Raw genomic sequence first — 26,718 nt, forward strand, 5'->3', positions numbered from 1 at the left:
ACAGTGATAGTCGCCCGCCCTTCCATCAACACCTGGCGGCAACCCCTGCCTTGGACGGCCACGCTGCCTTCTGAGTGCCCAGTGCGCACCTGTGGCGCCTCTGGCCTGAACGTGCACTCGCGCCTCCCCAAGGCAAGGGGCCGTCTGCATCGTGGTTCCGGGAGCCTCACCGCACAAGACAAAGGACTCTCAAAACTCAGAGAGGAGTACAGTCGTGTGCAGAGGCTGTGCTGGTGCACCCCCAAACCGATTAGTGAATTTCTTACTTTGCAATAAAAAGCAATGAAACTCTCAGAGCCAGAGATGGCTTGGGTCTGGCCCCAAGAGGTGGTGTGAGCGAAGGCCACACAGGGCTGAGCTCCTGTGCTGATCATTCACGAGACAAGCAACTTCCCCCGCCCCCAGGTCCAAAAGAGAAAAGCTAAAAACAGTCCAGGAGATGCGCTAACACACCTGGATATTCATTTCTCTACTTATTCCTCCACGAATACCCTAAGACAGTATCTGCCAGTTTGGGAGGGTAACGAACTCTCATTCTGCCCAGCAGCTGACCGGTTGGCTCCATTTAAGGACCCCTGCTCTCTCTTCCCCTTTCCCCCTGCAGCTGCTGGAGGAGGCGCGCCCACCTCTGACCTTGTGCAGGCCTGCGTTCCCTTGGAGACCAAGTTCTGAGGGAGGAGCTTTGCTCAATAGTCTCCTACTACTAGTCTCCGCCCATCTGCTGCCCCCCAGAATCTCACTTTGCAAGCTGCTCCCGAGTGGCCACTGCAAGAGTGCGAGGGCTCCCACCCAGACCCCCGGAGCCGAGACTCACGGTGGGGTTTTTGAAGAACTCGTATTTGCCGTAATTCTTCCTGAACAGGAACTTGCTCTCGCTGGCCATGGTGGTCTGCACCTGCACCACCAGCTCGTGGTCTTCCAGGCACCTCTCTAGGGGGAAGCATCGAGTGTGAGTAGGGCAGAGGGCACGGCACTGCCTCCACGTAGCTCCGCACGCAGCGCCACAGTCAGGTCGGCTCTCCACGCCACAGGCCCCAGGGGCATGGGTGAGGTCTGACCCGGGGCTGAACGACAGCCCCCTCGGATGCTCGGTCAAACCCGTGGGGGGTTTGGGCCACGTAGCAGGAAGACTTCTCCTCTGCTCAGCACGACAGGAAGTGAAGGGCAGAGTCAGCCAACACGCCTGGCCAAAGGCTGTGCCCTTCCACTGAGAAACAGCAGCTACCGCGAAGCCCACAGACAACGGGAGCCACACAAGACGGAGCAGAGAGTGGCGCGGTGCAAGGGCACGCGGAGCACGGTGCCGAGGTGTGTGCTTCTGGTCTCGGGGGACACGGTGCCCAAACATGGGGCAGGTTGTGCCACAGCCACACGGCCGGCGAACACACCCGTCCCCAGTGCTGAAGTCCACGCCCTGAGGGCTCTCACCCACAGGCTGTGTTGCCAGAGAGAGAAGAAAGCACACGGGACACGTCCCTCGTGCTCGCGGGCACGCGTGCTGCCCGGGCCCAGCTCCCTCGGGGGCTCTAAAACCCCTTTTCCAGTGGCCTCCCTCGGCCCCACTAAATGACAACGTCGCTTCCCACGGACTCTGCATGTAGAGCCAGGGAGAAAGCCCGAGAACTGTCCAACCGCACGGTTCCCGCCCACTGCAAGTCGGGGGAGGGAGCCGCAGGCTAGAGAAAACCCTCGTTTCAAATGCACGCCTGCGGTTTTGTGAGCACCGTGCTTTGTCCAGTATGAATTGACCCAAACGCCTGAAAAGCCTCTTTACCTACAAGAAACCACCTGAGGAGGGAAAAACCCAAACCCTAACCCCCAGCAAGTTCTGCACTCATGCGCTCACATGCACACACGTGCAGCCTTTCACATACACACATGTGCCCCCTCACACATGCACTCGCATGCACTCGTGCACACCCCTGCTCTCTGGAAGCTCCCAAACTGGCTCAGAGGTCACTGTGGGACTCCCCCGACCCCCTGATGGAGCTGCCACCCCGGGGCCCTGCCCGGTGGAGCACACCCCGCCCACCGTCGGCGGGCGCACCGGCCCTGGCAGGCAGGAGCTGCTCTTCTCAGTGGAACCAGAGCCCTACGGGTGCCAGGCCTGCCCCAGAGCATGGGTGTGCGGCACGCCCCACACCTCTCCACAGCTCACACACGGGGAGCCCCTTCCCAGTGGGTGTAGGCCCTGGGGGGCCATTGCTCCAGCCCACCAAGGGTCAGCTCCCGAGCGTGCTGGGAGAGGAGTGGGGGCTGGGTGTGTGTTTCAGGAGGAGAGGTGGGCGTGTGGGGAAGGCAGCAGGAGCCCTGCTGTGCAGGCAGGGCCACCGCAGCAGCATGGCGGGCACTTTGGCCACGGTGGTCTCCGCCTGACGGGGCCGTTCCCTACCTAGCCCCAGGTGCAGGTGGTGCTCCACCAGGGCCCAGCTGTTGTCATCCACGCAGTGGCTCCTGTGCACCAGCAGCTGGCACAGGTCCCTGGCAGTCATGTCCACGGGGATCTCCACCACCTTGCATGTCCCGTCCTCACTGAAGACTCTCACATCCTGCAACACACAGGGGCACCCACAGATGAGTGGTGCGGGGGGTTAAGATGTGAAAGCTGAACACAGAGCCCTGGGAAAGGAAAAGACCGCAGCGCTGCAACACACATGCAACTGTCCCCGCAGCAGCGGGTGCTCGGACGGCACCTGTCCCCGCCCCTCCCGCCCTGCCTGGGCAGGAGCACGAGGCCACATTCAGGCCGAGGCCAGGGCCAGATCTGAGGGTGTGCGGGGCTTCTCCACACCCTGTCCGAGGAAGTGGCTGGGGCCTGGGGTTTGGCACGGCACCGCGGGACCCACTGCAAAACCCAGCGGAGCGGGAGAAGCCCCACAGGATTCCTGACCTGGGGGGCTTGCCTGCCCCCCCTGGCCAGGGCCTGGGGTGCAGTGGCTGCAGCCCCAACCCCCTTTCCTGCCACGCCCCTGCTGTCTCCTGTCCACTGAGGCTTAGGAAGGAGCTATGAAAGATTCATATGGATATGCTGAAGTGTCAAGTACTAAAAAGAAGGGCAGGGAAAGAACAGTCACGAAACTCTTTGGCTCCTGCGGCCTACGAAATGATCAGCATGCTTCGTTTTCCAGGTTCTGCCCAGAGCCCCTCAAATGAACAACTCCCGGCAAAAGGGAGGCCAGGGAGAGATCCAAAGGAACACATTCTGCCCCAGCAACACATGCTCAGGTGCAGCCCTCAGGGAACAGGAGGTGCTGAGAGGCCTGACCTCCAGAGCCTGGAAAAAGCAGTCGGAGGAACAAGATGGCATTTTACATCCCCGCCGCCTCTTGAAAGGGAGTTTGTCCCTGGCCTCTCCCACCATCCCTGGTGGGCCGAGCCCCCGCCCTGGCCGACCCACCAATCCTGGCTGTGGGGACGAGGTGGGCAGGCTGTCTCCGGGCAGGCAGGGCAGCTGCTCCGGGCTGCCTTGCTCAGTCCTCTAGGTAGTGAATCAAGCCACCTGGGCAGACCAATCAGGTCCCTCCCTGGGCCTGAGGCCACCGCCCCCTGGCTCCCCACTTCATGGAGCGCCAGCATGCCTGCCTGCTGCCCGCCAAGGTGGAGGGGCCCACAGCAGAACGCCCGTGCCAGGCTCAGACCAAAACGCGTGGCAAGTCCCTGTTACTGTCCCAGGCTGAGGCGACAATCAGGGCGCCCAGAGCAAGTACACTCTCTGAGCTCTGCCCTCCACCAAATCTCTAGAAACCTGCGTTCCCTGTGACTCCTGCCTCCAGTGGCAACCTGGGGCTGGGGTTCCTGGGCCTGGCAGCACCAGGGGACCCCTGGACGGCTGCAGCTCTGGCTTTCTTGGCCTCAGTGCTCCTTGACTCCTGACCGGGAGCACACTGGGTCTGACGTTTATTTCTGCTGCGGTGGGGTGGGGGGGATCCGGCGGGGAGCCCCTCTGTCCCCAACCCTCCCAGCGCCTCAGGCCGGAAGGAGTTAAGGCTCCCTCAGCCTTGAGTTCCTGGAGGAGGGGAGGCTGGGCCAACCTGGGGACCACCCTCCAGGGGGGCAAGTCCCCAAGGCTGCCTGCCACCTCTCAGCCATCCCCAACCCCAAAGAAATCCCGAGCTACAGCAGCCCTGAAGCCTGCTTTCAACTCACATTCATTTTTCAGAAATCCACCCATCTTTCTCCAGAACCCACACTTACTCAGTGGCAGTGATACTGTTACAACACAAATTAAATGTTCAAGTACAGCTGACATGGCGCAGTCTATAAAAATAAAGTGTAATTTAGACAAGAAAATGTGCTTTTGGACTGCAGGTAAAAGCTTTTCCCACAACTGTATTGATGTAAAAAAAACAAATCTAAACGCTACAAGTCGATTCACACCATTCCTTGTAATGGGACTATGCTAACTGTATCATCAGCCATGCCTTCTCTACCAGGGCGTGCTTCCAGCCGCACAGTCGGCATGCTGGCGATGTGGAAAGGCACTTCCCAGCTCTCCAAGCCCAACTTAACTTTTCCCACCCCAGACTGACAGCAGCACCTGTTTCTAAATCCCCTTTCTTGCCACACTGCGCTCTCTCCCCGCCCCTCCTGATTTTCCATGCCCCCCACCCCCCAGGTCTACACTCAGCCAGACCTTTAAAGGCTGAGATGCGCTTTGTCAAAGGCCCCTCCTCCAACTCCCAGACATGGAAGGCTGGGGGCACCTGCCAGGGCCAGGAAAGCAGGGCCCCTGCCGCGGGCCTGTCGAGCAGGGATGAAAACACCTGACGGAAAGCTAGAAAACCACCGCACATGTCTGGGGCTGCTGGCGGTGGTATTTCTAGAGCAGACACGAAGGAAAGTGTGGCTGAAACAGCTGGCCACTGGCCACCGTGCCTCTCACAGCCCACAGTTCCAGAGGAAGCACGTACACCAGCAAATTAAGGTTTTGTGTCCCAGGCTCCGGTGCGCGGGGCCTGGGCCAGGGACCGCAGGGAGCAGGCTGCCACGCCCTGGATGGAGACTCAGTGTCCTGCGCGGGGTGGGACGCGGTAGCCCCTCAGGCAGGTGAAGACGGCTGTGCCGAGAGCCGGTCTCTGTCTGGGCACAGGTTTCCGGGGTGGGAATGGGGGCCCAAAGCCCCGTGCATGGAAGCTACCGCAGCCTTTCTGACCCGCCTCACACAAGGTGGGGGCCCTGCCGAGGCTCTCACTTGAGGGCCCGACTGGGCCATGGCCTGGTTTTGTTGCTAACCAGCTGCGGGCACCCGGCTGTGTGACCTGACTTCTCTGTGCCTCAGTTTCCTTGTCAGTACAGTGGGAATCTGTAAGTAGCACAGGCCTCGTGGGGTCGGCCTGGCACAGACGCAGGACAGTCATCTGTGCCTGCCCCTGGCGTGCGCTCGGCTGCAACCTGGGAGTACAGATCTGGGAACGAGGCAGCGACACCTGGGGAGAGGCCCCCACTCCAAACTGGCTCCCAATTCTGAGAACGCCGACCTCTCGGTGCATAAGACAGACCCTGGCCTGTAAGACGGGGGGGCAGGAGCATGGCAGCTGGTAGCAGCTGCCCGGGATTGTCACGCCCTGTTCCCAGTGCAGAGGACACCGAGCACCCAAGCACCTTTCAGACGAGAGCGTGCTATTACTGAGCGGGTAGCATGCCAGCAGTGCGAGGCTCTTTTCAGAGGTAGTTGGGGGACCGACGCCACGCCGGCTCCCGCCCTCGGCTGGCCTGGTGCCGTGCCTGGTGCAACCCAGAGCCCTCAGGTGACAGGGTGCCCGTCTTTCCAGAGCCCGCTGTCACCGTTTAGGCAGCTCTCACGCAGAGGGAGAAGTGAAGCGTAGACCTGAGCAAACGGAAAGGAAGCTCAGTAACGATTAGGGAGGAATGGCCATCATCCTCACAGTCCCCACCGTGTTCTGGGGAGCCCAGCTCCGGGCCTCGGGGTCCCCAGCAGGCGGACGCTGGCTCCACGCACCCACACACGGTGCTGGTTGACCTTCAGGCTCTGAATCTCGTGCTGGATTCAGGAGATTGCTTGGCTTCGGCCCAGGTCCCCTTGTGGACACAGAAACAGGGCACCCTCATCTCCTCTCCCCTCGGCACATTGCACAGGGTAGGACAGCCCTGGGTGGGCAGCTGCCACCACTGGTGCGGGGACAGAGCTCAGCAGAAGGGCCCTGGGCTCCCTGAAGAGAAGCCCAGTCAGCTGGGAGGGTCTCAGCTGGGACCTCTGTCCAGCTCTCTTCGCTCTTCACCCTGGTCCAGAGCTCTCCTAGGTCCCATTTGAGTGCATTCTTCAGAGTGCCGGCGTGAGCTGGGCATGCCAGTTAACTGCCAGGGATGAGTGCCAGCTTGTGACCCACCTGCCAGGAGGGGGCGCCAGGGAGGGTCAATAGGGAGAGGGGAGCCAGACTGCCAGCTTGGAGGAGGCGGGACCCAGCCAGTGGGAGCCAGAGGGGGAAAGGCAGCTGCTGGGGCAGGTGGAGGGGAGGGGCCCCTGAGACTGCAGCTGTCACTGTCCCCCACCAGAGGAGGGAAGAAAGTCTGGGGGAGGCAGCATGGCTTATCCAGGCCCAGGAGATAAGTCTGCAGGGGTCGGAATCTGAACCCAGGGCAGCGGGCTGCAGGCCCATCTGCCCGTCAGGGAGATGCTCCAGCACTGGACCCTCCCCCAGGCTGTTTGCTCTGGGGCCCTGAAGCCCCAGTCTGGGCAGACCTAGCCAGTTGGGAGGAAATTAAATGCACACCAATCCAAGGCAGCAGCAGGGCTGGGCTCAGTTGGTCTTGGTGGAGAAATGGAGTTGTGGTTTTCCCCAGCTCTGCTCTACCCAGAGGAGCTGCTTGGAGACCTAAGGACTGACCGGGGCTGGGGGAGGGGGACGCGCTGCCACGTGGCTCTGATCACAGCAACCAGCATCCGGCTTCTTCACACCGGCAGACACACACTCAGAAAAGCAAAAACCTGTCTGATGAGCTCTCCATTTCAAGGTTTCATTGAGAATTAAAGATATGTTAAGTCGTTGCAAACCCTTTCTAAAAAAGTTAAAGTTCTAAAAACAACTTACAAAATAGCTGTTGGAAGTCTGCCGTGACTTCCGAGCGCCCGGCACACTGCCCCGCAGAAGGGCTCGCACCAGCCTGGGCGGCGGGCGGCCCCGGGTGTCTCCGCACCCAAAGCAGGCCGGCTCCTTCGCGAGAACCAGCTCTGCTCTGCTCATCCGTATTTTGTAAGCTTTTCTAGAATGGTACGTACAGCCTGTTATTTCGACACAAGCAGTTTTTACTACGACATTCTGCCGAAAGTAAGAACAAAAGCACCGTAAGAAGACCTCTCCGTGAAGACTGAAGAGGAGCAGAGACGCACCGGATGGGGCTGAGCGCAAGGCACAGCTGGCCTCTGGGCCCCGGCCCCCACAACCAGTGTAATGTGGCGGCGGCCCGTCTGCGAGACCCTCCTGCGGGCTCCTGCCTGGGCCCCTGCCCCTCTGGCCGGCCCGTCCTGTGGTCACTGGGCTGCCCTCTTCCTCCCACAGGCCCCGGAAGACAGGCTCACACCTGCCACTCACGTGGGCTTCTGCTGGCTGCCCTTCGCCTGCCGGCTTGGGAGAGAAACCCGCCTGGCGAGAGCTGTCTGCAGGCTCCCGCAGCATGGGCTTTCCGCCCCAGTCAGGAAAAGCCGGCCTGCAGACTCGGGGGCTCTGCAGCAGCGTCCGGCCCGCGACACAGCCCGCCCGCCCGCCTGCCCGCGAGCCCCACACTGAGACGGTCTCTTCTGCGAGGCTCCCCTCGAGGCTCCAGGGCCAGGGACTGTGGCGGGGGCTGCAGGGGCAAGCAGAGGAAGTGCAAGTCTCAGGGGAGAGAACCCCAACAGTATTACCAGAGGTCCTGTCTGCCTGTCCCCAGAGTGACAAGGACACGTTGCTGAGAGCCATGACACTAGACCATAAACGGAAAAGGGCCTTATTCAGGTGAAGACACCTTGGTGTTCGCAGTATGCCCAGGAGATCTAGGCAAGGCACAGTGGCCACCATCTTAAAAATGACCACAGACAACTCAGCACCCTTCCCGACGTAGTTCTCAGGGATCTGCGGGTACCAGGCAGAAAGTGGTTCTGGGCAGACATGGTGGCAGAGCTCTGGGGGACTCGTCCTATAGGCTTCCTTCCCTGTGAGACCACCAGCTCCTCCCAAACCTGATGTGCACTTCCAGGGTGAAGGGGTGCAAAACTCCCTCAGCTTCCCGGGACAGCGGGTTTCTTACATGCTGAGTAAGGCAGGGGCCGGGCTCCCGGCACACCAAGCTGCATGGGAAGGCAGAAAGGCCCCCGCTGCTGGTCACTGACAACCAGGACCTGGGAGGGCACAGTGGGCGGTGAAGAACCTCCCTGGAGAGGCGCACAGCACAGCCATGTGGCCACGGCCCTTGTCCACATGGCTCAGGCCACTCAGGCGCTGGGCCCCAGGGTCTCTGCTGCACCACAGTGGGCCACCCTGGCTGTCCCCACCACACCATGATCCCTGAGGGCAATCTCAGCGCTGCCCGCACACATTGCCCAGGACACCTCTGCCTCCCACAGACCCCTGGTGCCACGTGGCACCAGGAGGAGTGGCAGCGAGGGGCTCGGTGTGGCTGTGGGCCCCGCCTGCTGGGCTAGGGAGTGCCCCACAGCCCTCGCCAGTGGGGAGCGTCTCGTGAGCTATGGTTTACAGAGCTATGTGTGTTGGTTCAGAGTGTTGCCGTTGCGTGTGAGGAAGACAGTGAATGTGAAACTCGGTGTCACAGCTGCTCCCTAAGCGCTTTCGTAGTGACCAGCCCTCTGGCAGAGGGGGCACAGGCTTACAGAGCCCCGAGGGTTGGGGCTGGGGCTCTGTGTGCAGCTCCTCAGGCTCCCTGAGCTGGAGGCCCCTCAGAGAAGCAGGGGAGAGGGAGGGACCCCGCCAGGCTGCCCAGAGGTGGCCAAGGAAAATAAAAAAGTCTTTGTTAAATCAACTTCCTCGGAGAGTCGGTAACTCAACGTTCCATTTGCATATTGTAATCTTAAAAACCAACAAAAATGGTTTACATCCCTTCTCTAGAAAACTGTCCAGCAAAGCCACATGACTGATTGGCTGTGGTGGCCAAAAAAAAGAGGCAGGAATTAGGAGTGACCCCTCCCTCCAAATTCCAGAAGAGGAGCAGCAGAGAGGAGGGGCTGGCTTCAAGGGGGAAGATGGTGGGTCTGCTGGGAGGGTGGGGGACGGGGACAGAAGCTGGGGGTTGGGCGAGCGCCCTCAGGGTGTTCAGGGAGGCACAGGGTTGGGGGACCAGCTCACCAAAGGCTGGGCAGAGTAAAGACAGTGGTGATGGGGACAGAGGGGCCCCTGGGAGGGGACGGAGCACAACTGCCTGAGTCACCCCCAAGGCCCGTGAACTCCGGGTCCTTCCAGGGGTGGGGCCTTGGGGGTGGTGAGGAAGTGGCAGCTGTCCGCCCATCCGTCACAGAAAGCAGGCAGGAGAGGGAGGGGAGGAAGGGTGCCCGCGAGGGGCTGCCGAGCAGAGAGGCTTCTGTCTTCTGAAACGAGAAGGACGTGCCGACGTGTACCCTGGGCTGGTCCTGGCTCTGAGAAGGCTACAAGTGACCGTCACGGACAGCAGCTGTCCTCTGTCCTGCAGTGGGTCCGAGCATTGCCCTCTGGCCCCTGTCCAGACACAACCCTAGGGCTCTCCTGAGTGGCCCCCGCTCCGCGCCCCCTGGGCCCCCTGAAGGAAGCAGAAAAGGCGGGGTGGGCCCACTCTGCAGGGGCTGAGAACAGAGGGCTGGGCGAGGTGGGAGGAGGCTGCAGGGGTGGGGGATCGGAAGGCAGCCTGGCTCCAGGATGGCGGGAGGCCGGAGGCCGCCTGGGCGGGGGAGGCAGGCCGTATCATCCCCACTCTGCACTGGCTGGGAAATAACCTGCCCTTGGCCCATTCATTAAATCTTCGTTACAGCCTCGGGAGACCCAATTTTGCTCGTTAGTAAATGCATGTCAAAACCCTATGCAAGGCAATTAATTCACTTCCAGAAAATTAATTTTTAAAATTAAGCAAAGAGAGAAGAGCTGATTTGGAACGAAGACAATATTTGTGCCCTATTAAAAATGGGGTTAAAGTACGGACTAGTTGTGTTTACATAACAAATGGGAAAACCTGCTGTGGCCAGTCGTGTGTGTGTGTGTGTGTGTGTGTGTGTGCGCGTGTGCGTGTGGCTGTGTGGAAATCTTTACTGGCTGAAAGGCCCGCTCACCAAGCCACCTGGGAGTGCCAGTGACCCTTCAGAGCTCATCTTGATTTCAGTGATCTCAGGGCATTCCCTTGGGAAACCCTGTCCTTCCTCACCAGCCCCCTCCCCCCACCCAGCTCAGTCGTGCTTCCTGCTTCCTCCCAACAGAACTGTCCCCGCCGCCACACACTTTGGTCCGACTCCACGCCGAGGGGCCGGCCCACTCCACACCGTGCCTCAGTGTCTGTCTCCACACCGAGACGCTTGAGGGTCCTCAGCCAAGACTGGACCACTCTATGGGACAGGTGCCTCCCTTCTGGGTGAGCAGCCCACGCCTAGTCTACGGGGTGGCAGGTGTGCCGGATTGAGGACAGGGAGCCAGGCTGCCCAGGGCCTCAGCCTCCGGCTCCCGTCCCCTGACACAGGGAAGTGCGCGTCCTCGCACCTGGGGCCAGTCGGGGCCTTTGTTTCCGGCAGCCAAACGCAGCCTGAGAGCACGGGATGCACAGATCTCTGAGCTGCCCTGGGAGGACCCCAAACCCCGGGGGACTGGGGTCAGGGCAGAGCTGCAGGGTCTGGACTCCCCACTCCCACGACTTCCCTGCACTGGTGGCCTTTCCTGTGGACACAGAGCACTCTTCCCCGTCTGAGACGGAGTGTCCCCTGCCCTCTCCTGCAGTGTGTAGGCCATGCCGGAGAGCGTGACCAGGGGGCTTCCTCTGGCTTCACGTGGAAGGACAGAGCACATCAGACTTCCCTTTCCCGCTGGCCTGTGGTGAAGAGCAGGAGACCTCCTTGCCCATCAGCAGTAGCTCCGTCCACCACGGCCCCGCTGCACGGGATTCCGGTGCCGCCTGGCCATCTCGACTGCAGCGCTAACGACATGCGCTCTTCACAAGGTCAAAGGTCAGAGCTGAGCGCAGACAAAGGACTCTCCATCCCTTTGAGTGGGGAACACCCATGCTCTGCATGTGCCTGCGCCTGCTGGGCCCCAGGGGCTGGAGGAATCTGTGTGACAGAGACGCAGACACCGACGCAATGTTCCCATGGGGGACAAACGCCAATCCCAAGAAAAACAGCAGGCGAAATTCCTGGGTTTCCTGACTCTGCTTACAGAGTTGGACCGTCCTCGGGGGCGGGGGCCCGCTTGCCTGCCAGCTGCTGCGAGAGCCAGATAATATTTTCTCGGCCTTATTTTAGGGTGAGTAACTTTGTAAACAACCTTCGTGACCAATCCACAGACAGCTTGTCTAGACCCTCATGTGAAGCAGAAGGTCATCGGGGAGGCAGACAAAGATGCACTTCAGGCTTGTGACAAAGTGCCGTGGGCCGGCCAGCTCAGGCTCCAGACAGGGGCCTTTGCCTCGCGCCCTCCTCCATGCTGATGATGTGGCCACGCGGCCAGTTTGGAGGCGTGACGTCCGCACCGGGGCGCGCGGCGAGCATGATGAGAAACATCTCCCAGGTGGGGCGGGAAGACCGGCAGAGACTGGGGACAGAGGCTTGTCACTCTTCGGGATGGCAGGTGTGGAAAAGTACCAAGAGAGCAGGAGGGAGTGACTCCAGCAGAAGAGGCAAAGGAACTTCTGGAACACTCTTGTTGAAAAGAGAGAACACCCAGGGCCCAGGAAGCCCTTCTAGTAGTTGGACCTGGATCTCCGGGCCCCGAGGTCAGGCCACGCCCCAGACTGAACACTTGCCCTCGGTAAGGAAGGCCCCAGGGCTGTGCACACTCACACCCAGCCACACCCAGCCCTGCCACGCACACTGCATCCCAGCAAGGCCCACCACCCTGTGACTGGCCCTCAGTTTCCCTACGACAGAAGGCAGGTGACATCGATGCCTGGCCCTTGGGGCAGTCCTGAGGGACAAACCCCACGCACGGAGAGGAACACATAAAGCCTGTGGAGCAGGGTCTGGCCCTCAGTGAAGCTCAGACATCTCTGCCGTCACCACAGTCACAGCAGACTTACCCCTCTGCCCTCCAACTCGGATAAACATCATGGGGTCTCCCTCGGAGGCCGGACCGCTCTGGGCCAGGCCCTGCCAACCAGGAGGGACAGTGCTGCCAGCCCAGCCCTGGCAGGCCGATTCCCGGGGATGCGACCTTGGTTACTGGAACCCCCCCCATGCCTCGGTCTCCTCCGGTAACGTGCCCCGCACAGCCCCACTGCACAGCCCCACTTCCGTGCAGAAGTGGTCACCGTCTGGGTCGAGCGAAAATTCTCCTGCCTGGGGCAGGTCGCATTCAAAGTCACGGTCACGCTGCGGGCACTATTCTACTGTACTGAAGGTCAGGCGCCTGGGAAAGCCGGCGCTTAACGCCTCACTTAGCCACAGTTACTGAGTGATGAAGACGACGTGGTGGTGAGACTGTTTCAGGAAACTAAAGCTCGTATTTTAAGCAGCAAACTGTTATTATTTTTTAGCCATTTTTATGAGACTCCTCCTAAAACATATAGGCCCATCCCTGACTAAATGAATGAAATTTTGGCCAATAAATTAAAAAAGCCTTGCAAGGAGGCAAATATAATTGCAAGAGGAAAAGAACTAAGAGCAGAGGCCCCACAATTCTCCTCCCTTTTTCCCAAAGCAATGAGCCGGCACATCCGCCCTGCACTCTCCGCTGAGCAGCCCGGTGCTCAAGATGGGGCATGCTCACCTGCTTCGCCGTGGCCTGGCCCGGAGGTAAGGAGCCCGGTGTGAGCGCAGGGGGGCTCTCTGTACCGCACAGCTCCGGGAAAGGGTTGGGGATGGCTGGCAGAGACGAAGTTCTGAACTGCTGGTCTTCCTCCTGCAGGCGCCTGGGAGGAGAGACAACCACTGGTTAAAGCCACCACCCAATGTGACCCAGCGGCCACACTCCTGGGGACACACCCGAGAAAAAGAGGCAGGTGAATGGATCAGTGCGTGGTGATCACCTCAGGACTGTTCACAACAGCCAAAGGTGGAAGCAACCTGTGCGTCCACCTACGCACAGGCAGAGGGCAAAACGGGGCCTCTCTGCACAAAGGGACGCCCTTCAGTCTTGAAAAGGAGCAGCGTTCTGACACGTGCTGCCCCCGGACGGACCTCGAGGGCGCGGGGCTGAGGGGGAGAAGGCTGTCACAGAGAGACGAGTCCTGCACGAGCCCAGCCTCGGGGGTCAGCCGCAGAGGCAGACGGGGGCACCATGGGGTGTGGAGATGCGTTCAGTAGGGACAGAGCTCGGGAGAGGGGCTGCCCTGGGACTGCCCCGTACACAGGGTCAAGATGGTGAGCTTTACACTATGCGCCTTTTCCCACAGTTAAACATGCAACCACGAGCCGCCGTCTCTGACTCGGGGGGAAGCACTGCACATGGACATCGCAGACGAGGCTCACGCCTGCCCCCCCACCCCCCGCCCACCGCCTCAGCAGTGCTGGCCTAGGCACCCCTGGCGGGCGAGCGGAGAGATTTTGTGAACAAGGGCATGTTTTCTGATGGCCTTGAATCGAGCCTGTCTCTATCCAGATAAAAACGTCAGGGGGGCACCCCGCATCCTCATCTGAATTGTGACAGGAACGCCTCTGTATACAAAGAGGGGGTCGACACGGAGCGGGAATGAACGCTTCACGGAGCTGCCTGCCCCGAGGCTCAAAAGCCTGTGCTCGAGTGGCCCCAGGAAGGCCTGGCTGCAGCCACTCACTGCGCTGATAGAGCCACTTCCGAATCGACAGACCCTCCCTCTCTCTGGCATTTCTCCAGAGCTCCCTCCTGTCAGGAACACACACCTCACCTGCCATACAACCGAGCAAAATATACACCAAGGACACATCAGACGCAATTAGGGAAACAACAGAAAAAACAAGTTCAAAGTTAAAGCAGAACCAGTGCGAGGGGCCCCGTGTCTCCTCTCTCCAGGGGTTCCGCTGGCAGTGTCCTGCCCACAGGTCCTGGCTCTGCTGGTGGGGGTCGTCCTGCCCACCCGAGGGTGTCACCGCCCATCGTGCCGAGGCCTGGTGCTGTATGGTACCGGCTCTGCTCAGTATTCCCGCTGCTTATCTGCTCACACCCCGTCTGCCCCTCACACAAGCTGCCCCTCACAGCATTTGGCCGCCAGTTTTAGAATCTGACTGTATTCAGGACCCGGCCGGTCTCTTGGGGCTCGCCGGCCTGGCAGTGGACACTGTGACTGTTTCATTCTGCGTGGACCCGGCCGGAGGCCATGATCGCCCATGTGTGTGCCCACGGCCCTAAGAGACTGGCTCTGTGCTGGGAAGACTGACTCTGTGCTTCTGTAATCCCCAGCAACAGGCCGGAGAGTCTACCATCACCGTTAACAGTGCCACTCCCCTCAGGACGGCTCCGGCCTGGGCAGAGCGTCCAGCGGTCACGCGTGTCCCCGGTGCAGAGCGACAGCAGAGAGGCAGGCACGCCCATGTCCCGGGTGTTCCCGCCCAGACCTCGAACCAGGAGCCCGAAGAGCACGAGTTTCACTCGCGGGACGAAGCCCTGACACTCGAGTGTCCCTGCTGTCCCCCGAAGCCCCACTTCAGTAGGCCCTTCTGAGCACTTACAATGTCCCGTGTGCTTTCAGGCAGTAAAAATACCCTCGCAACATCCTTTGGGATCCTACACCTGTTACCCCGAACTTTTCAGCCTGCGACGCAGCACAGCCGCTGACTGGGGCTCTGCGTGCACCGTGTCCCTAGGACCCCCGCCCCTGTACGGCTGAGAGTGCCTTCTGCCCCTGGCTTCCCTTTCCCTGCCCCGGCAGCCCCGTGCCGCTCTCTGCGCCTGTGCGTTGACTGTCTCAGACTCCGCGTGTGAGTGGGACCGGGTAGCACTGTCCGCTGCGACAGGCTTGTCTGTTAGCTTACGGTCCACGTGGGCCTCTGTGGGTGAACGGACAAAGGAAATCCGGTGTGTGCGTGCATGGAGTCTCATCCACCTGCAAAAGGAAGGGATCTGCCACTTGCAACACCAGGGACTGTCTCTTCTGCTCACAAAATCTTTCCCCTGTGCCTGGATGCCTACTCGCCCTATCACTCCCAAATCAGAGACCGCCACCTGCAAGGGGCCCTCCGCCACTTCCTGGGCCCCTCCCTCCAGCCCAGTATTTCCGGAGGCGCCTCCGCTTACTGCCCTAGGGAATATCGTCGAACGTCTGCAGTCACCTTTGTGACAAGGGCCCGGGGAGGCCACTGTCTGGGTCCTGGGCCCTGACCTGTGCCGTGTGGCCTTCGAGCCCTCCGCTAACTAAACAGGCATTTCATTCTTTGCGGAGCGTTCTCCTCTGATGGTTCCCTTCACCTCCTTCCACCTGGCTCAGAGCAGGGGCTCCACGGGTCAGCTGGACTGCACTGGGCAGGTACCCGGCCCACCGCTGCCATGGTGGGCAGCGGTGTGCGCCTGCCTGCGGAGGCCAGGAGGCCAGAGCGTCACCCCCTCGCGTGTCAGGAGCGGAGAGCAGCGTGCGGTCTCGCAGCCGCACCGGCCCCCTCCCCGGCCCTCAAGGCTCAGGGTCCTACCTGGCGGCCAGGATGTGCACAGGCTGGGAGCGCTGCACCTTCTGCTGTGGCGACGCCTGCGGCGGGGCAGGCCTGGCCCCCGAGGGCGGCGGCTGGTCACGGGTGTGCTGGCCGTTCTGGCGCAGGGGCACTGTGTCCGACCGCATGCTGCAAGCTGCGTACAGGCTCTCCAGGGACGTGCTCATGTCGCTCACCAGCGCTTCCAGGTCCACGTCATCCTCTGGGCAGGAAACGGCAAAGGGAGAAAGAAACTTGAGCAAAGGCCAGGGGTCGCAGCCGGTGCGCCCCTCAGCCACTGGGCTCCCGACTCACTTTCAGTAACACCGTTCGAGGGCACAGGAGCCTACCTGAGAAGTATGAGTTTTGGTTAAGGATTAGTGCCTATTATATTTAGTAGTATTTATTGATATTCCAGAGGTGATTCAGTAGGTAGAGCCCACCTGCGCTTTCACCTGCCTGTGCAGGAGTGCCTTTCAGAGCACCTTCTCGGTGCACATACGCATCGGGGTGGGGGTCACACTCAGCCATGGCTGCACAAGGTGACCCCACCCGCCTGGCCTCCGCTGGCCGGGTCACAGGTGGACATGGAGCCCTGATTAGGCCTCTCAGGAAACCTCCCCCCCACACCCCGAAACTCTAGAAGGAAAGCAGAGCCAGAGCAGCGCCCGTCACGACCCCAGCCCTGGCCCGCCAGGCCCTGCAGGAGGGCCGCCCAGCAGCCAAAGCTGCGGCGGAGTGGCTCACGGTGTGGCTGTGGACCACTGGGCGCCCAGCCTCTGCTCTCGCCTGGCCTGAGAGCCAGGGGAAGTCTGCCTTCATGGGAAGGGCCTGAGCAGATGCAGAAAGAGAAGCAAAGATGGCTGAGAGAGAGAACACTAGTGAGGACAGAAAATGCCAGAAAGAGATGTGCACTTGGGGACGCGGGTGGGTAATTTTACACAGCAACTTCGCTAGAATGTGGTACCCCGAGATGTGGTCAAGCATGGCTCTAGATAATGCTGATAAGGCATTATCTCGATGTGACTGGCTTTGAAATTTGTGGACTGAGGGCAGCAGATGGCCATCCGCAGTGTGTGGGGGCCCCATCTCATCAGGCGAAGCCTTAAGAGAAAAGACTGAGGCCCCCTCGGCAAGAGGGGGTCCTGCCTGCAGACTCCTCCCTGCAGCTGTTCCCTGGGTCTCCAGCCTGTCCGCCCCCCCTGCAGATTCTGAGCGTGCAATTCCAGAACCACGAGAGCCAGCGCCTTAACTCCCGGCCCTCTGGACGTGAGTGTGTGGACGTGTGAGTACACGCACATCCTGCCGGCCCCATCTCTCTGGAGAACCTGGCTAATCCCCGGTGAGGGATGCGAGCCAGGACTCTCAGAGATGCAGGAAGGGCCCGGGAAGGGACGGCGCTGGAAGCGGGGACGTGGGCTGGGCCCCGGGCAGCTGCGCCTGGCTGGGCTCCCACCCTGTCTAAGGCCTGGCTGCTTCCTGCTGGGAGCTCTGGAAGACACGCCTGCACCGCAGAGCCAGTGTGCTGCAGCTAGTGTGAGCCGGGCGCTCTCGTCGGTAACCCAATACACTACAATAACACTGACTCCCTTTTCCGCGCTTCCCAGATCGGTCACTTTTTAACAACTCGGTAAATAACCGCTGAGGGTGACTCCGAGGCAGCACACTGCCGGTCACGTACCCGGTCTCGTTTGTTCCCCTAACAGTCCCATGTGACACCCACTTAGCAAACAAGGGGTTCAGGGCTCACAGCAGCAAGACCCTAGGCCTACCAAAGGCCGCGGGCCCCAACTGGCAGGACGGAGAGCTGAGAGAGGTCACTTACCGGGAACGGCTGACCCTGGCCCTGGCCCCGGGGCCCTGGTTTTGTTTTTTCTGGCTGGGGGTGAACAACTGCCCCCGCTGGGGGGAGGGTGTGAGCAGCGGGTCAGTTATTATCTGCTCTGTAGCAGAGCCTGGCAAACACTCGGGAAACGTTACTTATTAGCTCCATTCCACCTATTCCTGCAGAACAACATAAAGGGTGGCCATTAACCTGGCCTGACAGCAGAGCATTGGGCCTAGAGGAATTCAGCAACTTGCCAAGGTCTCACGAGCACTGAGCAGCAAACCTTGAATTGGCAAACAAGTTTGGCAGCTACTCTTTAGCTCACCAGGTGTGCGCTCAATGAATGAGCTCACAGGACTTTCCGGAACACTCTGGCCTCCCTGCCTCTCCCGCTCCCAGCACAGACGTCTACTAAGGTGCAAGGGCACAAACAGACAGAACACAATGGAAAGAGACAAACAGCTGTCTGAAGGAGGTGTCCAGGCGAGGGATCACACAGGGTCTGCTGGAGAACAGACGGACAGAGGGACGGGAGGGGGGCGGTGGGAGGCTGCGGACACGGAGGCCTGGCCAGTGCAGTGGCTGCTGCCACCAAGGATGGAGGCCCTGTGCTCGAGTGGCTGCGGGAGAGGGGACAGGGCTGGGAGGGAAGCGGGGAGGCCCCAGCCGGGGCCCAGACTCCCAGCTGGGCGCCGCATTCTAGGGGCCATGAGGGAAGACAGAGATGTGGCTGCAGCCCAGGTTACGAGCAGTCAAATATTAATCCTGAGGCCAGATAGGAAGAGGACAAAAGTGCAGAATTAATCATTAATAATGACCATGGCATTGAGATTTAATGTGTCACACGGCGGGTCACCTAAGTCAGCAGACAGAGTCCTGGGGGCGGGGGACAGGGGAGGGAGAGGGGCGGACAGAAACTCCGGGCCCTGCGGGGCCGCGGGGCCCGAGAGGGGCCCTCGTCTGTAAACAGAGGAAGCAGCACCTGCAGCGATGAAAATCACGGACAACCACTGCGCTCAGAGAGCCAGCTGCCAAGTCAGGGCCCGGAGGCCCAGGGCGTTGGCTGAGACCTCGGGGTGTCCGCCCGATGGAGAGGCTGTGCGCTCTGCAGAAGCTCGCAGATCTGGGGGCGCTTCAGCAGTGTTCGAGGATGGCCCTGTCCATCGTCGACAGCAGGCACGTCCTGTACTGACGCTTAGCCGCTATGTAGTGGTAGCTCACTGTAAGCTGTATGATACAGCTCAGTGCCCGGAAGCCCTAACTCTCACCCTGTTAACAACTCCAGGTTTCTATCTTAATGGGCCACTTCAGAGCCAATATGGGGTGAACACGAAGCTCACTGTCATTATGGAAGGACCTTCAGGATACACCCCGGTGGCCTGGAGGCCAAGGACAGGCCGGCTGACACCAGGCTCGTATAGCTGCGTTCCGGACTTGCTCGGCTACAGGAAGACACTAGCAGACTGCAAAGGCCAGTCTCCGTCGAGGTCATCCTGCCTCCGGAACCAGGCAGGGGCAGTTCTGCATGACAGATTTCTTCCCCGAAGAAAAGGTCTTGCTTCCCTCAGGTGGACTTCCACTTGAGTGATTTTTTCCTTGGCGTTCCTGAGAGCCCTGGGCTGTGCTCGCCACACAGGACAGCCCTGTCTCTTGTCCTTTCCCTTCTGCTCCTTCTCTCGGCCGCCCAGGTCACTCCCAGGCCGCCCCTCTCTGCTCCCTGCTTTTCAGAACACAGAGTAGTTTTGACATTATTCCAAGTAGATGTTAAAGGTGGACTGGCCGCCAAAGCATAGACGCAATGCCCACCCGCACAACGCGCCTCACCTCTCCTCGGAGGTGGGTTCCCTATAAAACTGCTTTCTACGCTAACACATTTAATTACGGCTCTGTGAAACTCGGCCAGGTCAACCTGATACCATGCACTTGGTAGGTTATAATTTTCATAAATCAAGTCCAACCACTGTATTGGCACTTTTCAAACCGGCCTATTTTCCATAGCCCTTAGAGCAAAAACAAAACTTTATATAAAGAATCTAAAATCTCCTACCGTAGAGCAGACTTTAAATTTTTTTGTAGGGCCAATTAGCATTTTATCTTTTTAGATAATAAAAGCTCTTATGGTTCCCTGGTTTTATTTAAACTTTGTTAAATTCTAATGAGGACTCATAATGGAATCTTCCAAACTGGGATTTTAAAGACATGACTCCAAAGACGGTACTTCTCCACATCGTCTAAAATACTCCTCCTCTGAGATGTTCCTGACGGGCACGCACTTCCTGCAGAAGCCCACGTGGCTCACGCTCGGTGTGCCAGTCCACTCGGGACGGCTCACGCGCCTCCCACTGCAGGTGGCCCCTGCGTGAAGCCTGTGAGGATCAATGATCAGCCACTCGTCAAAGCCTTTCTGCACAGCCGCATCAGATGGGCAGAATGGAATAATCAGGGCATGAACAAGAGAGACGGTTCTGGAAAGGAAAGCAGACATCATGTGTCTGCACCGCTAACTCGATGCCAAAATACTTTCCGTGAGAACGCACCTCCCTCCGGCAGGAATGCTGGAAGGGGAAGGAAAACAGTTTTCTAACTCCCATCTCACTCCGCACGCATTTATAAGGACGCATTCACTGCAACAAATATAGGTCAAACAACACGGTGGTAAGTCAAGATATTAATAGCTACTTTCCTTCCTAGAATAACCCCATCTAAAACGGGCATCGACTTTTGTCCCAAATATCTGAGCAGCTCGTCTGATCTCAAACTCACAGGCGCTCCTCGCCTCACCCTTGTTAGCAACTTGAGGCCAGGTTAGCTCTCCGAGGGACGGAAGTGCAGGGGAGGGAGTTCGCGTGGGGCCCATGGGCTACCCAGGGCTGACGGAGCTCTTCCGTACACCAGGCCAGGAGGAGCCCGACCCAAGCAGCCCACATCAGGCACAGAGGAGGGTCGGTTACAGAAGATGTCCCAGAAGTCAGGGGCCCCGCCTTGCCTCCCTCACCCAGGCTGCTGGGTTTCCAGACCGCCCGGGTCTGCGTGAGGGCACGGAAATGAGGACATGGGGGCGGTCCGCTTTACCGAGGTATCTGGGCGCCTCAGAGAGCTGCTAGGTGCGCTGTGTGTTCGGGACACATCTGTACTGCCTTCCCGCACAAACCCGTTTCCTCTCGTTTCCCTTCCGATGTACCCCAGGAGCAGTGTCCTGGGGCACTGTATCCTGGGCGTTTCTTAAGTGGTAAGAGCACCAGGAACATCTTTGGGATAACATTCGGTCTTTTGTTGTTCCTAAAACAACGCCAGACGTTTTATAAAAGTGAAAGGAGCTTCTTCTGTTACTCAGAACCAGCTCCTTCCCACTACACCTGAGTTTACACTAATGAGGCCGCCCCCCAGAAAACCATGGGATGGGGGCCGGCTGCCAGGGGAACCAACCAAGTCATGAAGAGGAACTTTCAGCCCCACCCTCTTGAACTCCTGGGTGAGAAGGCCTGGGGATTGAATCCATCACCAGTGGCCAATGACGTAATCATGCCTCTTTGTAATGAAGTCTCTCTAAAAACCCTAAAGAATGGAGGTCACAGAGCTTCTGGGTGGGTGAGCAGGGTCAGAGGCTGGGAGGGTGCCGCCCCCAGGGACCATGGAAGCTCCACACCCTTTCCCCAAAGGGCACCCTGTGCGTCTCTTCCATCCGGCTGTCCTGCACTTACACCCTCTCATAAGAAACTGTCAACGGGGGCAGCAAACGTTCCTCGAGCTGCCAGGCTGATCCAGCTGATGATCAAACCAGGCCCAGGTCCTTCCAGAACCGAACTGAGCTGAGCTGGGGGCACCGGCTGGCGACAGAGCATCGTTCAGTATGCGAACCCACCCCCACCTGCACCCCCACCGCGCGTCTGGCGAACAGAGAAGTCAGTGCGTGCACAGAAGGGAAGGGGAGTTTTCTGTACAGTATTATACCTGGAAATTCCTGAACACATGTGCAAATGCCAAAGCCCTTACACATTTCTCTCTGGGCACGAACGAAACGTCCAGCCTGCAGAAGTATTTTAAACCCAGATCATGTTCGGCTGGCAAGCTATTTTTGTTGACCTCTAAGCAAGTAAAACCTTGTGCAAATATAACTCTACAGCCCACTGAAATACCTTTTTGGCACACCAATTAATCTTCCACTCTCACGCACCCCAACCACACATACTTAATTTTTCATACGCAGAGTTGTTTGGACCTAAGGAAGCAACAAAAATGGGAGTTTGTTAATATTCAGTGATTATTTATCTTTAATTATCAGACCAAAAAATTAAGACTGAATCTGCTTCTTCTTTCTGTAAGCCATTTTTAAAAAGTAAAAGCAGGCATATACCCACCTCCCCTGCAAAAAAAATTAAAAGCCAAGACGCAAAGAGGCCTCTGTACACTGCTGTCCCAGGCAGCCTCGCTCACAAGGCTCGACGGCCACGGGGCGGAGGCAGCCCCGCTGCCTGTCAAGGAAAGAAACACAACGGTGTCCATCTGGACAATGGGACATTATTCGTTCTTAAGAGCCAGGAATTCAGACGCAGGCTACGGCAGGGATGGGCCTTGAGGACATGATGCTGAGCGACACAGACCAGCCACAAGAGGACAAATCCCGTAAGATTCCCCGTACGTGAGGTACTCGGGGTAGTCGGACTCACAGACACAGAAAGCAGAACAAAGGTTTCCCGGGCCGGAGGCGGAGGCAATGGGAGGAATTGGTTTATGGGGGCAGCGTTTCAGTTCTGCACAGCAACAGGCGTTTTGCGGCTGGAGGGCGGTGACGACAATGTGAATTTACTGTACGTCACTGAACGGTGCCCTGAAAACTGGCCGAGATGGTACACTTTGTGTTGGGTGTGCTTTACCAAAGTTTACAAAAGAATAATCAGTAGTGAAAACATTGTTAAAGTGGGAATGTTTAATATTCTCAAATATGGCCACTTAAGAAATTGGGCTGGCTACTCCATCTGGGCCCCGACCCAATGCCGGCCTGCACAGAAGCAACGCCACGTGCAGGGGTTTCTCAGGCACGGCCTCCTGGGCCGTCCCTCCTGGGGAGCCCCCTCCAGGGGCAAGGGGCCCACTCACACCCCTGCCCTCAGCTGAAAGCTCCATCCTCCCCTCCCACTGTCTCCCCTCGTCCTCCTCCCTGGCTTCCTCCAGCACCAGAGCCCAGGAAATGGTGGGATGTGGCTCCTGTTGGCCCACCCAGGGGTGGGCTCCTGGGGGTGGGTACAGGTGTGACAGGAATGTGGCCCAAGGTGACCAGAGGGGACCGGGACAGGGATTTAGCTGGGGAGAAGAGCCAAGAGTCACTTCGAGAGGAGAAATATTCCATCTCGAGGGTGTCGGGACCCTGTCAAGAGACAAAGCAAGATTTGGGAACACCCCAGGCCTGGCGGGGCGGGGGGTGGCTGAGGGCTGCGGGGTACCCCTGGGGTTGGCCCTTCTGGGGACCCCCCGACAGACGGGCTGGGGAGGGCCCGGGCCTCCTGAGTTTCATGAAACATGCATTCCTGTCCTAACGTGTTTCTGTGCGGGGCAAATGCGCAGTCTTCTCCCCCAGTGGTCTGGACCACGGCAGGCAGGTGTGCAAACCTCCCAACAGGTGTGTATCCGCCGCCGGCGCGGGCGAAACTGGGCCACAGGGGGTGGGTTCTGGACGAGCGGCACAGACGGAGACACAGCAGGCATGCGCCCGCGGCGCTCACGCCTTCCCCAGGGCAGCTGGTGGCCCGGGCAGCAAGGGGCCAGGCCCCTGGCTGCAGTGGCCCTTAGCGAGGGCGGCGGGGCTGTGTCTGCCCAGCGCAGGTGACAGCTCGGGAGACTGCAGCCCTGGGAGGGCAGGGGCTGTCACAAAGCCCAGCGCAGGTCTCAGAGTCAAACGCAGACATCGTGGCAGCCACACGAGTCTCCCTAGACCGCAGAGCAAACAGCGCAGACGTGAGGTAATGATTAATCGCTCTGGACTTTGGTTCCGTGAGATGTGCTGCTGTGTGAGAGGGAGCTGCGCAGCGATCCCACCCGACACGAGTAGCTGGGTGAGCCAGGGCGCCCCCGCATCTCACTCAGGGAGTCTCGTCCCCCGAGTCCAGGAAGGGGCTCCTGACGGGCGGGGAGCATCACCTGGGAAGGGGAGCCCACGTTCCCTCTTTCTTGAGTTTCATCTGGCTGGCCGCGGGGTGCCGGAGAGCCCTGGGCATCACCAAGGCTTCGTTCAGGCCCGCTGCGGCTTGAGTTCTGCGTGGCGCCTGCGCAGCACGGTGCCTGAGCTACACGCGACAGACCGCGCACAGGCCCGCGGTGCAGCGGCTGTCTGTTCTGCTAGGAGACAATTACAGGGGAAGAAAGAGCAGAGGCACCCTCACAGAATGTCCCTCCGAGGGGGCAAAAGACGAATCACACCTTTCTCACGCAGTCCGTCGTGATTTCATCTGTTTTTTCCCCAACCTTCTGATTCTGACTCCTGAATCTTCTCTTACGTCCTACATTGGGCAGCAGCCTGGGCACAAGGAACTGTGCAAATAGCATGTCATTCTGGAAGGTTCTCCCTTTCCATCAACCTGATGCGGGTTAGTCCAAGAGCACTGGGGCTAAAGAGGGAAAACCCAGGGCACAGTTCACCAGTGTCACTGGCTTGCACTGCGTTCTCCAAATGCAGTTTTTGAGAAGGAAGTTAGACACCTGGACATCTTCACGATCCCACTCGATGTTCAGCGCCCTATGGCTTTAACTCAAAAACGTGAAGTCCACGCAAGGAGCCCACGTTTCCCTTCCTTCCGCACACACTCCCTGAGGGCCAAGGACACATGTGACATCGCTCCAGGCACTGGAAGTGCAGGTGTCCCCCGAACAGAAAACGTCCTGCTGCCCCCACATCCCAGGAGGCAGCTTTGGACAGGGCAACAGTGTCAGACACGAAGTCACAAGGAAGGGTCTGAAACATCTCCTCCACGTCTGGAAAACTAATTCCCTGCTCCGGTTCAGGGGCAGCTCACGGGAGACTAAGGGGTGGAGGCATATCCTGTAGGAAAGTGAGGGGGCTCCTCCCGGAAAGGGGACACCTCAGCCAGAGGGAAGGAACCCCAAGACTGAGAGTCTTGAGAGAGGCCCACAGACAAAGAGGACATGGGCAAAGCAAGTGCGGGGCCCCACCCAGAACATGCTCCCGAGGGAGGCCCCGGGGGCCAGGCTCACTCCTCGGCAGACAGAGGAATTTTCAAACCAGATCTCTGTTTACAGGCAAGGCAGGCGAGGAGAGAACACTCGGCTCTCAGAAGGGCCCGAGGTGCAAGGCTTCAGCACGGGGGAGTCAGTCCAGGAGAACGTTCCAGGCGATTCCAAGAAATGGCACCGCTCCCAGAACTGAAATGCCCAGGAGAGAGGGGCTGGCTTTCCAGGATGTGGATGAAAACAGGGCTTCACAGGAAGGAGGGGACGTTCAGGATGGGGCCGGGGTGGCCAGGGATCTTGCTGTGTCCTGTGCCTCCGGAGCCCATCGGATGGGCGGGGTCCTCAGGGCAGGCAGGGGGCTTCTTTGTGAAACCAAGTTCCTGGGACTCACCTGGATCCATGTTGAACCCACATCTTTGCGGTCCAGTCGGGAAATGAACAAAACTCCTAACTGAGGGCTTGTTATTCTCCTAATTCTTTTTCCATTAAGAGAAATGACAGCACATGTGTGTGTAAGTGGTACCTTCTGAGTTGTGGTCCAGGGAAGGGATGCTCACGGGACCCTCTCCCCAAATTTGGCTCTGATGGGCTTGAAATCTGGCCAAGCAAACACGGAGGGAGGGGGTCGGCAGGCTGGAGGCAGGAGCTGGGGGGCGGGGGTGGTGCATGTCTGGTTTTTGTTCTCTCTAGATATAACACTGCATTTATTAATGAGGACGAACAACAGCCGCCATTTCTTTTTTTTTAATCCTCACCCGAGGACATTTTTTTTCATTGCTTTTAGAGAGAGGGGAAGGAAGGGAGGAAGGGAGAGGGAGGGAGAGAGGGGAGAGGAAGAGAGAGAGAGAGAGAGAGAGAAACATCGAATGGTTGCCTCCTTGTACGCGCTCCAACATGGGATTGAACCCACAAGCCGGGCATGTGCCCTGACTGGGAATCGAACTCATGACCTTTTGGTCCACAAGATGATGCTGTGAGCCACTGGGCCGCCGGGCCGGGGCAGTAGCCTCCATTTTCTGAACATCAGCAGTGCCAGGCCCTGAGCCAGGCACACCTCATAGCTCCCACTGTCTCGAACCTTCTTGGTGAACCAGCCAAGTGGGCATTTTATAGGTTTCCGATGAAGAAACTGAGGTACAGAGTCACTCAGCCAACGAGACAGAGAACACAAGCCCTGGAGTAGAGAGTCGGCCCGGGACTGCCCCGTTCCCCAGCTGGGAGGGCTGCTTCCTTCTCACGTTTCTTCAACGCTACTTTTCCTGACTTTTCCTCACTAAGCCTGAGTGGCCAGGAGGCTGGAGCTGCGCCTTTGCCTCACAATCTAATGTCATGCCCAGCGCACAGTAGGTGCTCAGTTACGCCGGTGGACTCCGTGGAAAACAGGGTCACCAGCCTGTATAAATCAAGCTGTAGCATTTTCCAAAGAGTCAGACAGCCAGGCTGCTGAGTTGCCAACCCTGCAGCTCCTTGGAAAAAGCCCCGCCAGGCAGGTTACACGCGGGCCACGGGGTGAATCAACGCCAGACTGTCTACTTCCAACAAGGGATGGCCGGGGGCCAGGAGGGGCTGTCCCGGGCACGGCGGCTCCGTGCAGGAAATGCCGCCTCGCAGGCCAGACCTGTGCCCGGGAGCCCGCCTGCCCGACCACGCAGGCCTTCCGGCCATGCTGAGGTCGCAGGGTCCGGAGACCAACCTGGCTCGGTCTCTCTCCTAGAAGTACAGCCAGCAGCACCTTCCAGGGGCTTCTCCACTGTGGGTGCCCCCCTCGCCCCTTGCACCCCCACGGGCCCCTTCTTCCAGCCAGCCCAGCCTTCCAGGACACAGCCAGGGACCCACAGAGGAGATACCACCACAGGCAGCACTGCCCTCTCCTTCTGTCCCATGGGGCGTCCCTGCACGGGACGCCTGCTGTCCACCCTTCTTGGGGACAGCCGCTTCACACCACCAAGACCAGCCTGTCCTCAAACTGAGGCCTTGGCCGCCGAGCTCACCCAAG

At 59.2% G+C, this 26,718-nt stretch overlaps 1 protein-coding gene across 2 annotated transcripts in view; it reads right to left on the minus strand.

Moving 5' to 3' along the window:
• Positions 1 to 26,718, minus strand: part of GRB10 (growth factor receptor bound protein 10) — a 116,354-nt gene that overhangs the window by 17,822 nt on the left and 71,814 nt on the right. For both annotated transcript variants that reach the window (XM_053926357.2, XM_053926358.2), the window contains exons 4-7: positions 15,716 to 15,935; positions 12,885 to 13,026; positions 2,393 to 2,549; positions 815 to 930 (exon numbers count right to left, since the gene is read on the minus strand). In XM_053926357.2, the coding sequence (XP_053782332.1) occupies positions 815 to 930; positions 2,393 to 2,549; positions 12,885 to 13,026; positions 15,716 to 15,935 (635 nt within the window). The remainder of the gene's footprint in view (positions 1 to 814; positions 931 to 2,392; positions 2,550 to 12,884; positions 13,027 to 15,715; positions 15,936 to 26,718) is intronic.

The sequence above is a fragment of the Desmodus rotundus genome, chromosome 6, assembly GCF_022682495.2.
Source record: "Desmodus rotundus isolate HL8 chromosome 6, HLdesRot8A.1, whole genome shotgun sequence".
NCBI lineage: Eukaryota > Metazoa > Chordata > Mammalia > Chiroptera > Phyllostomidae > Desmodus > Desmodus rotundus.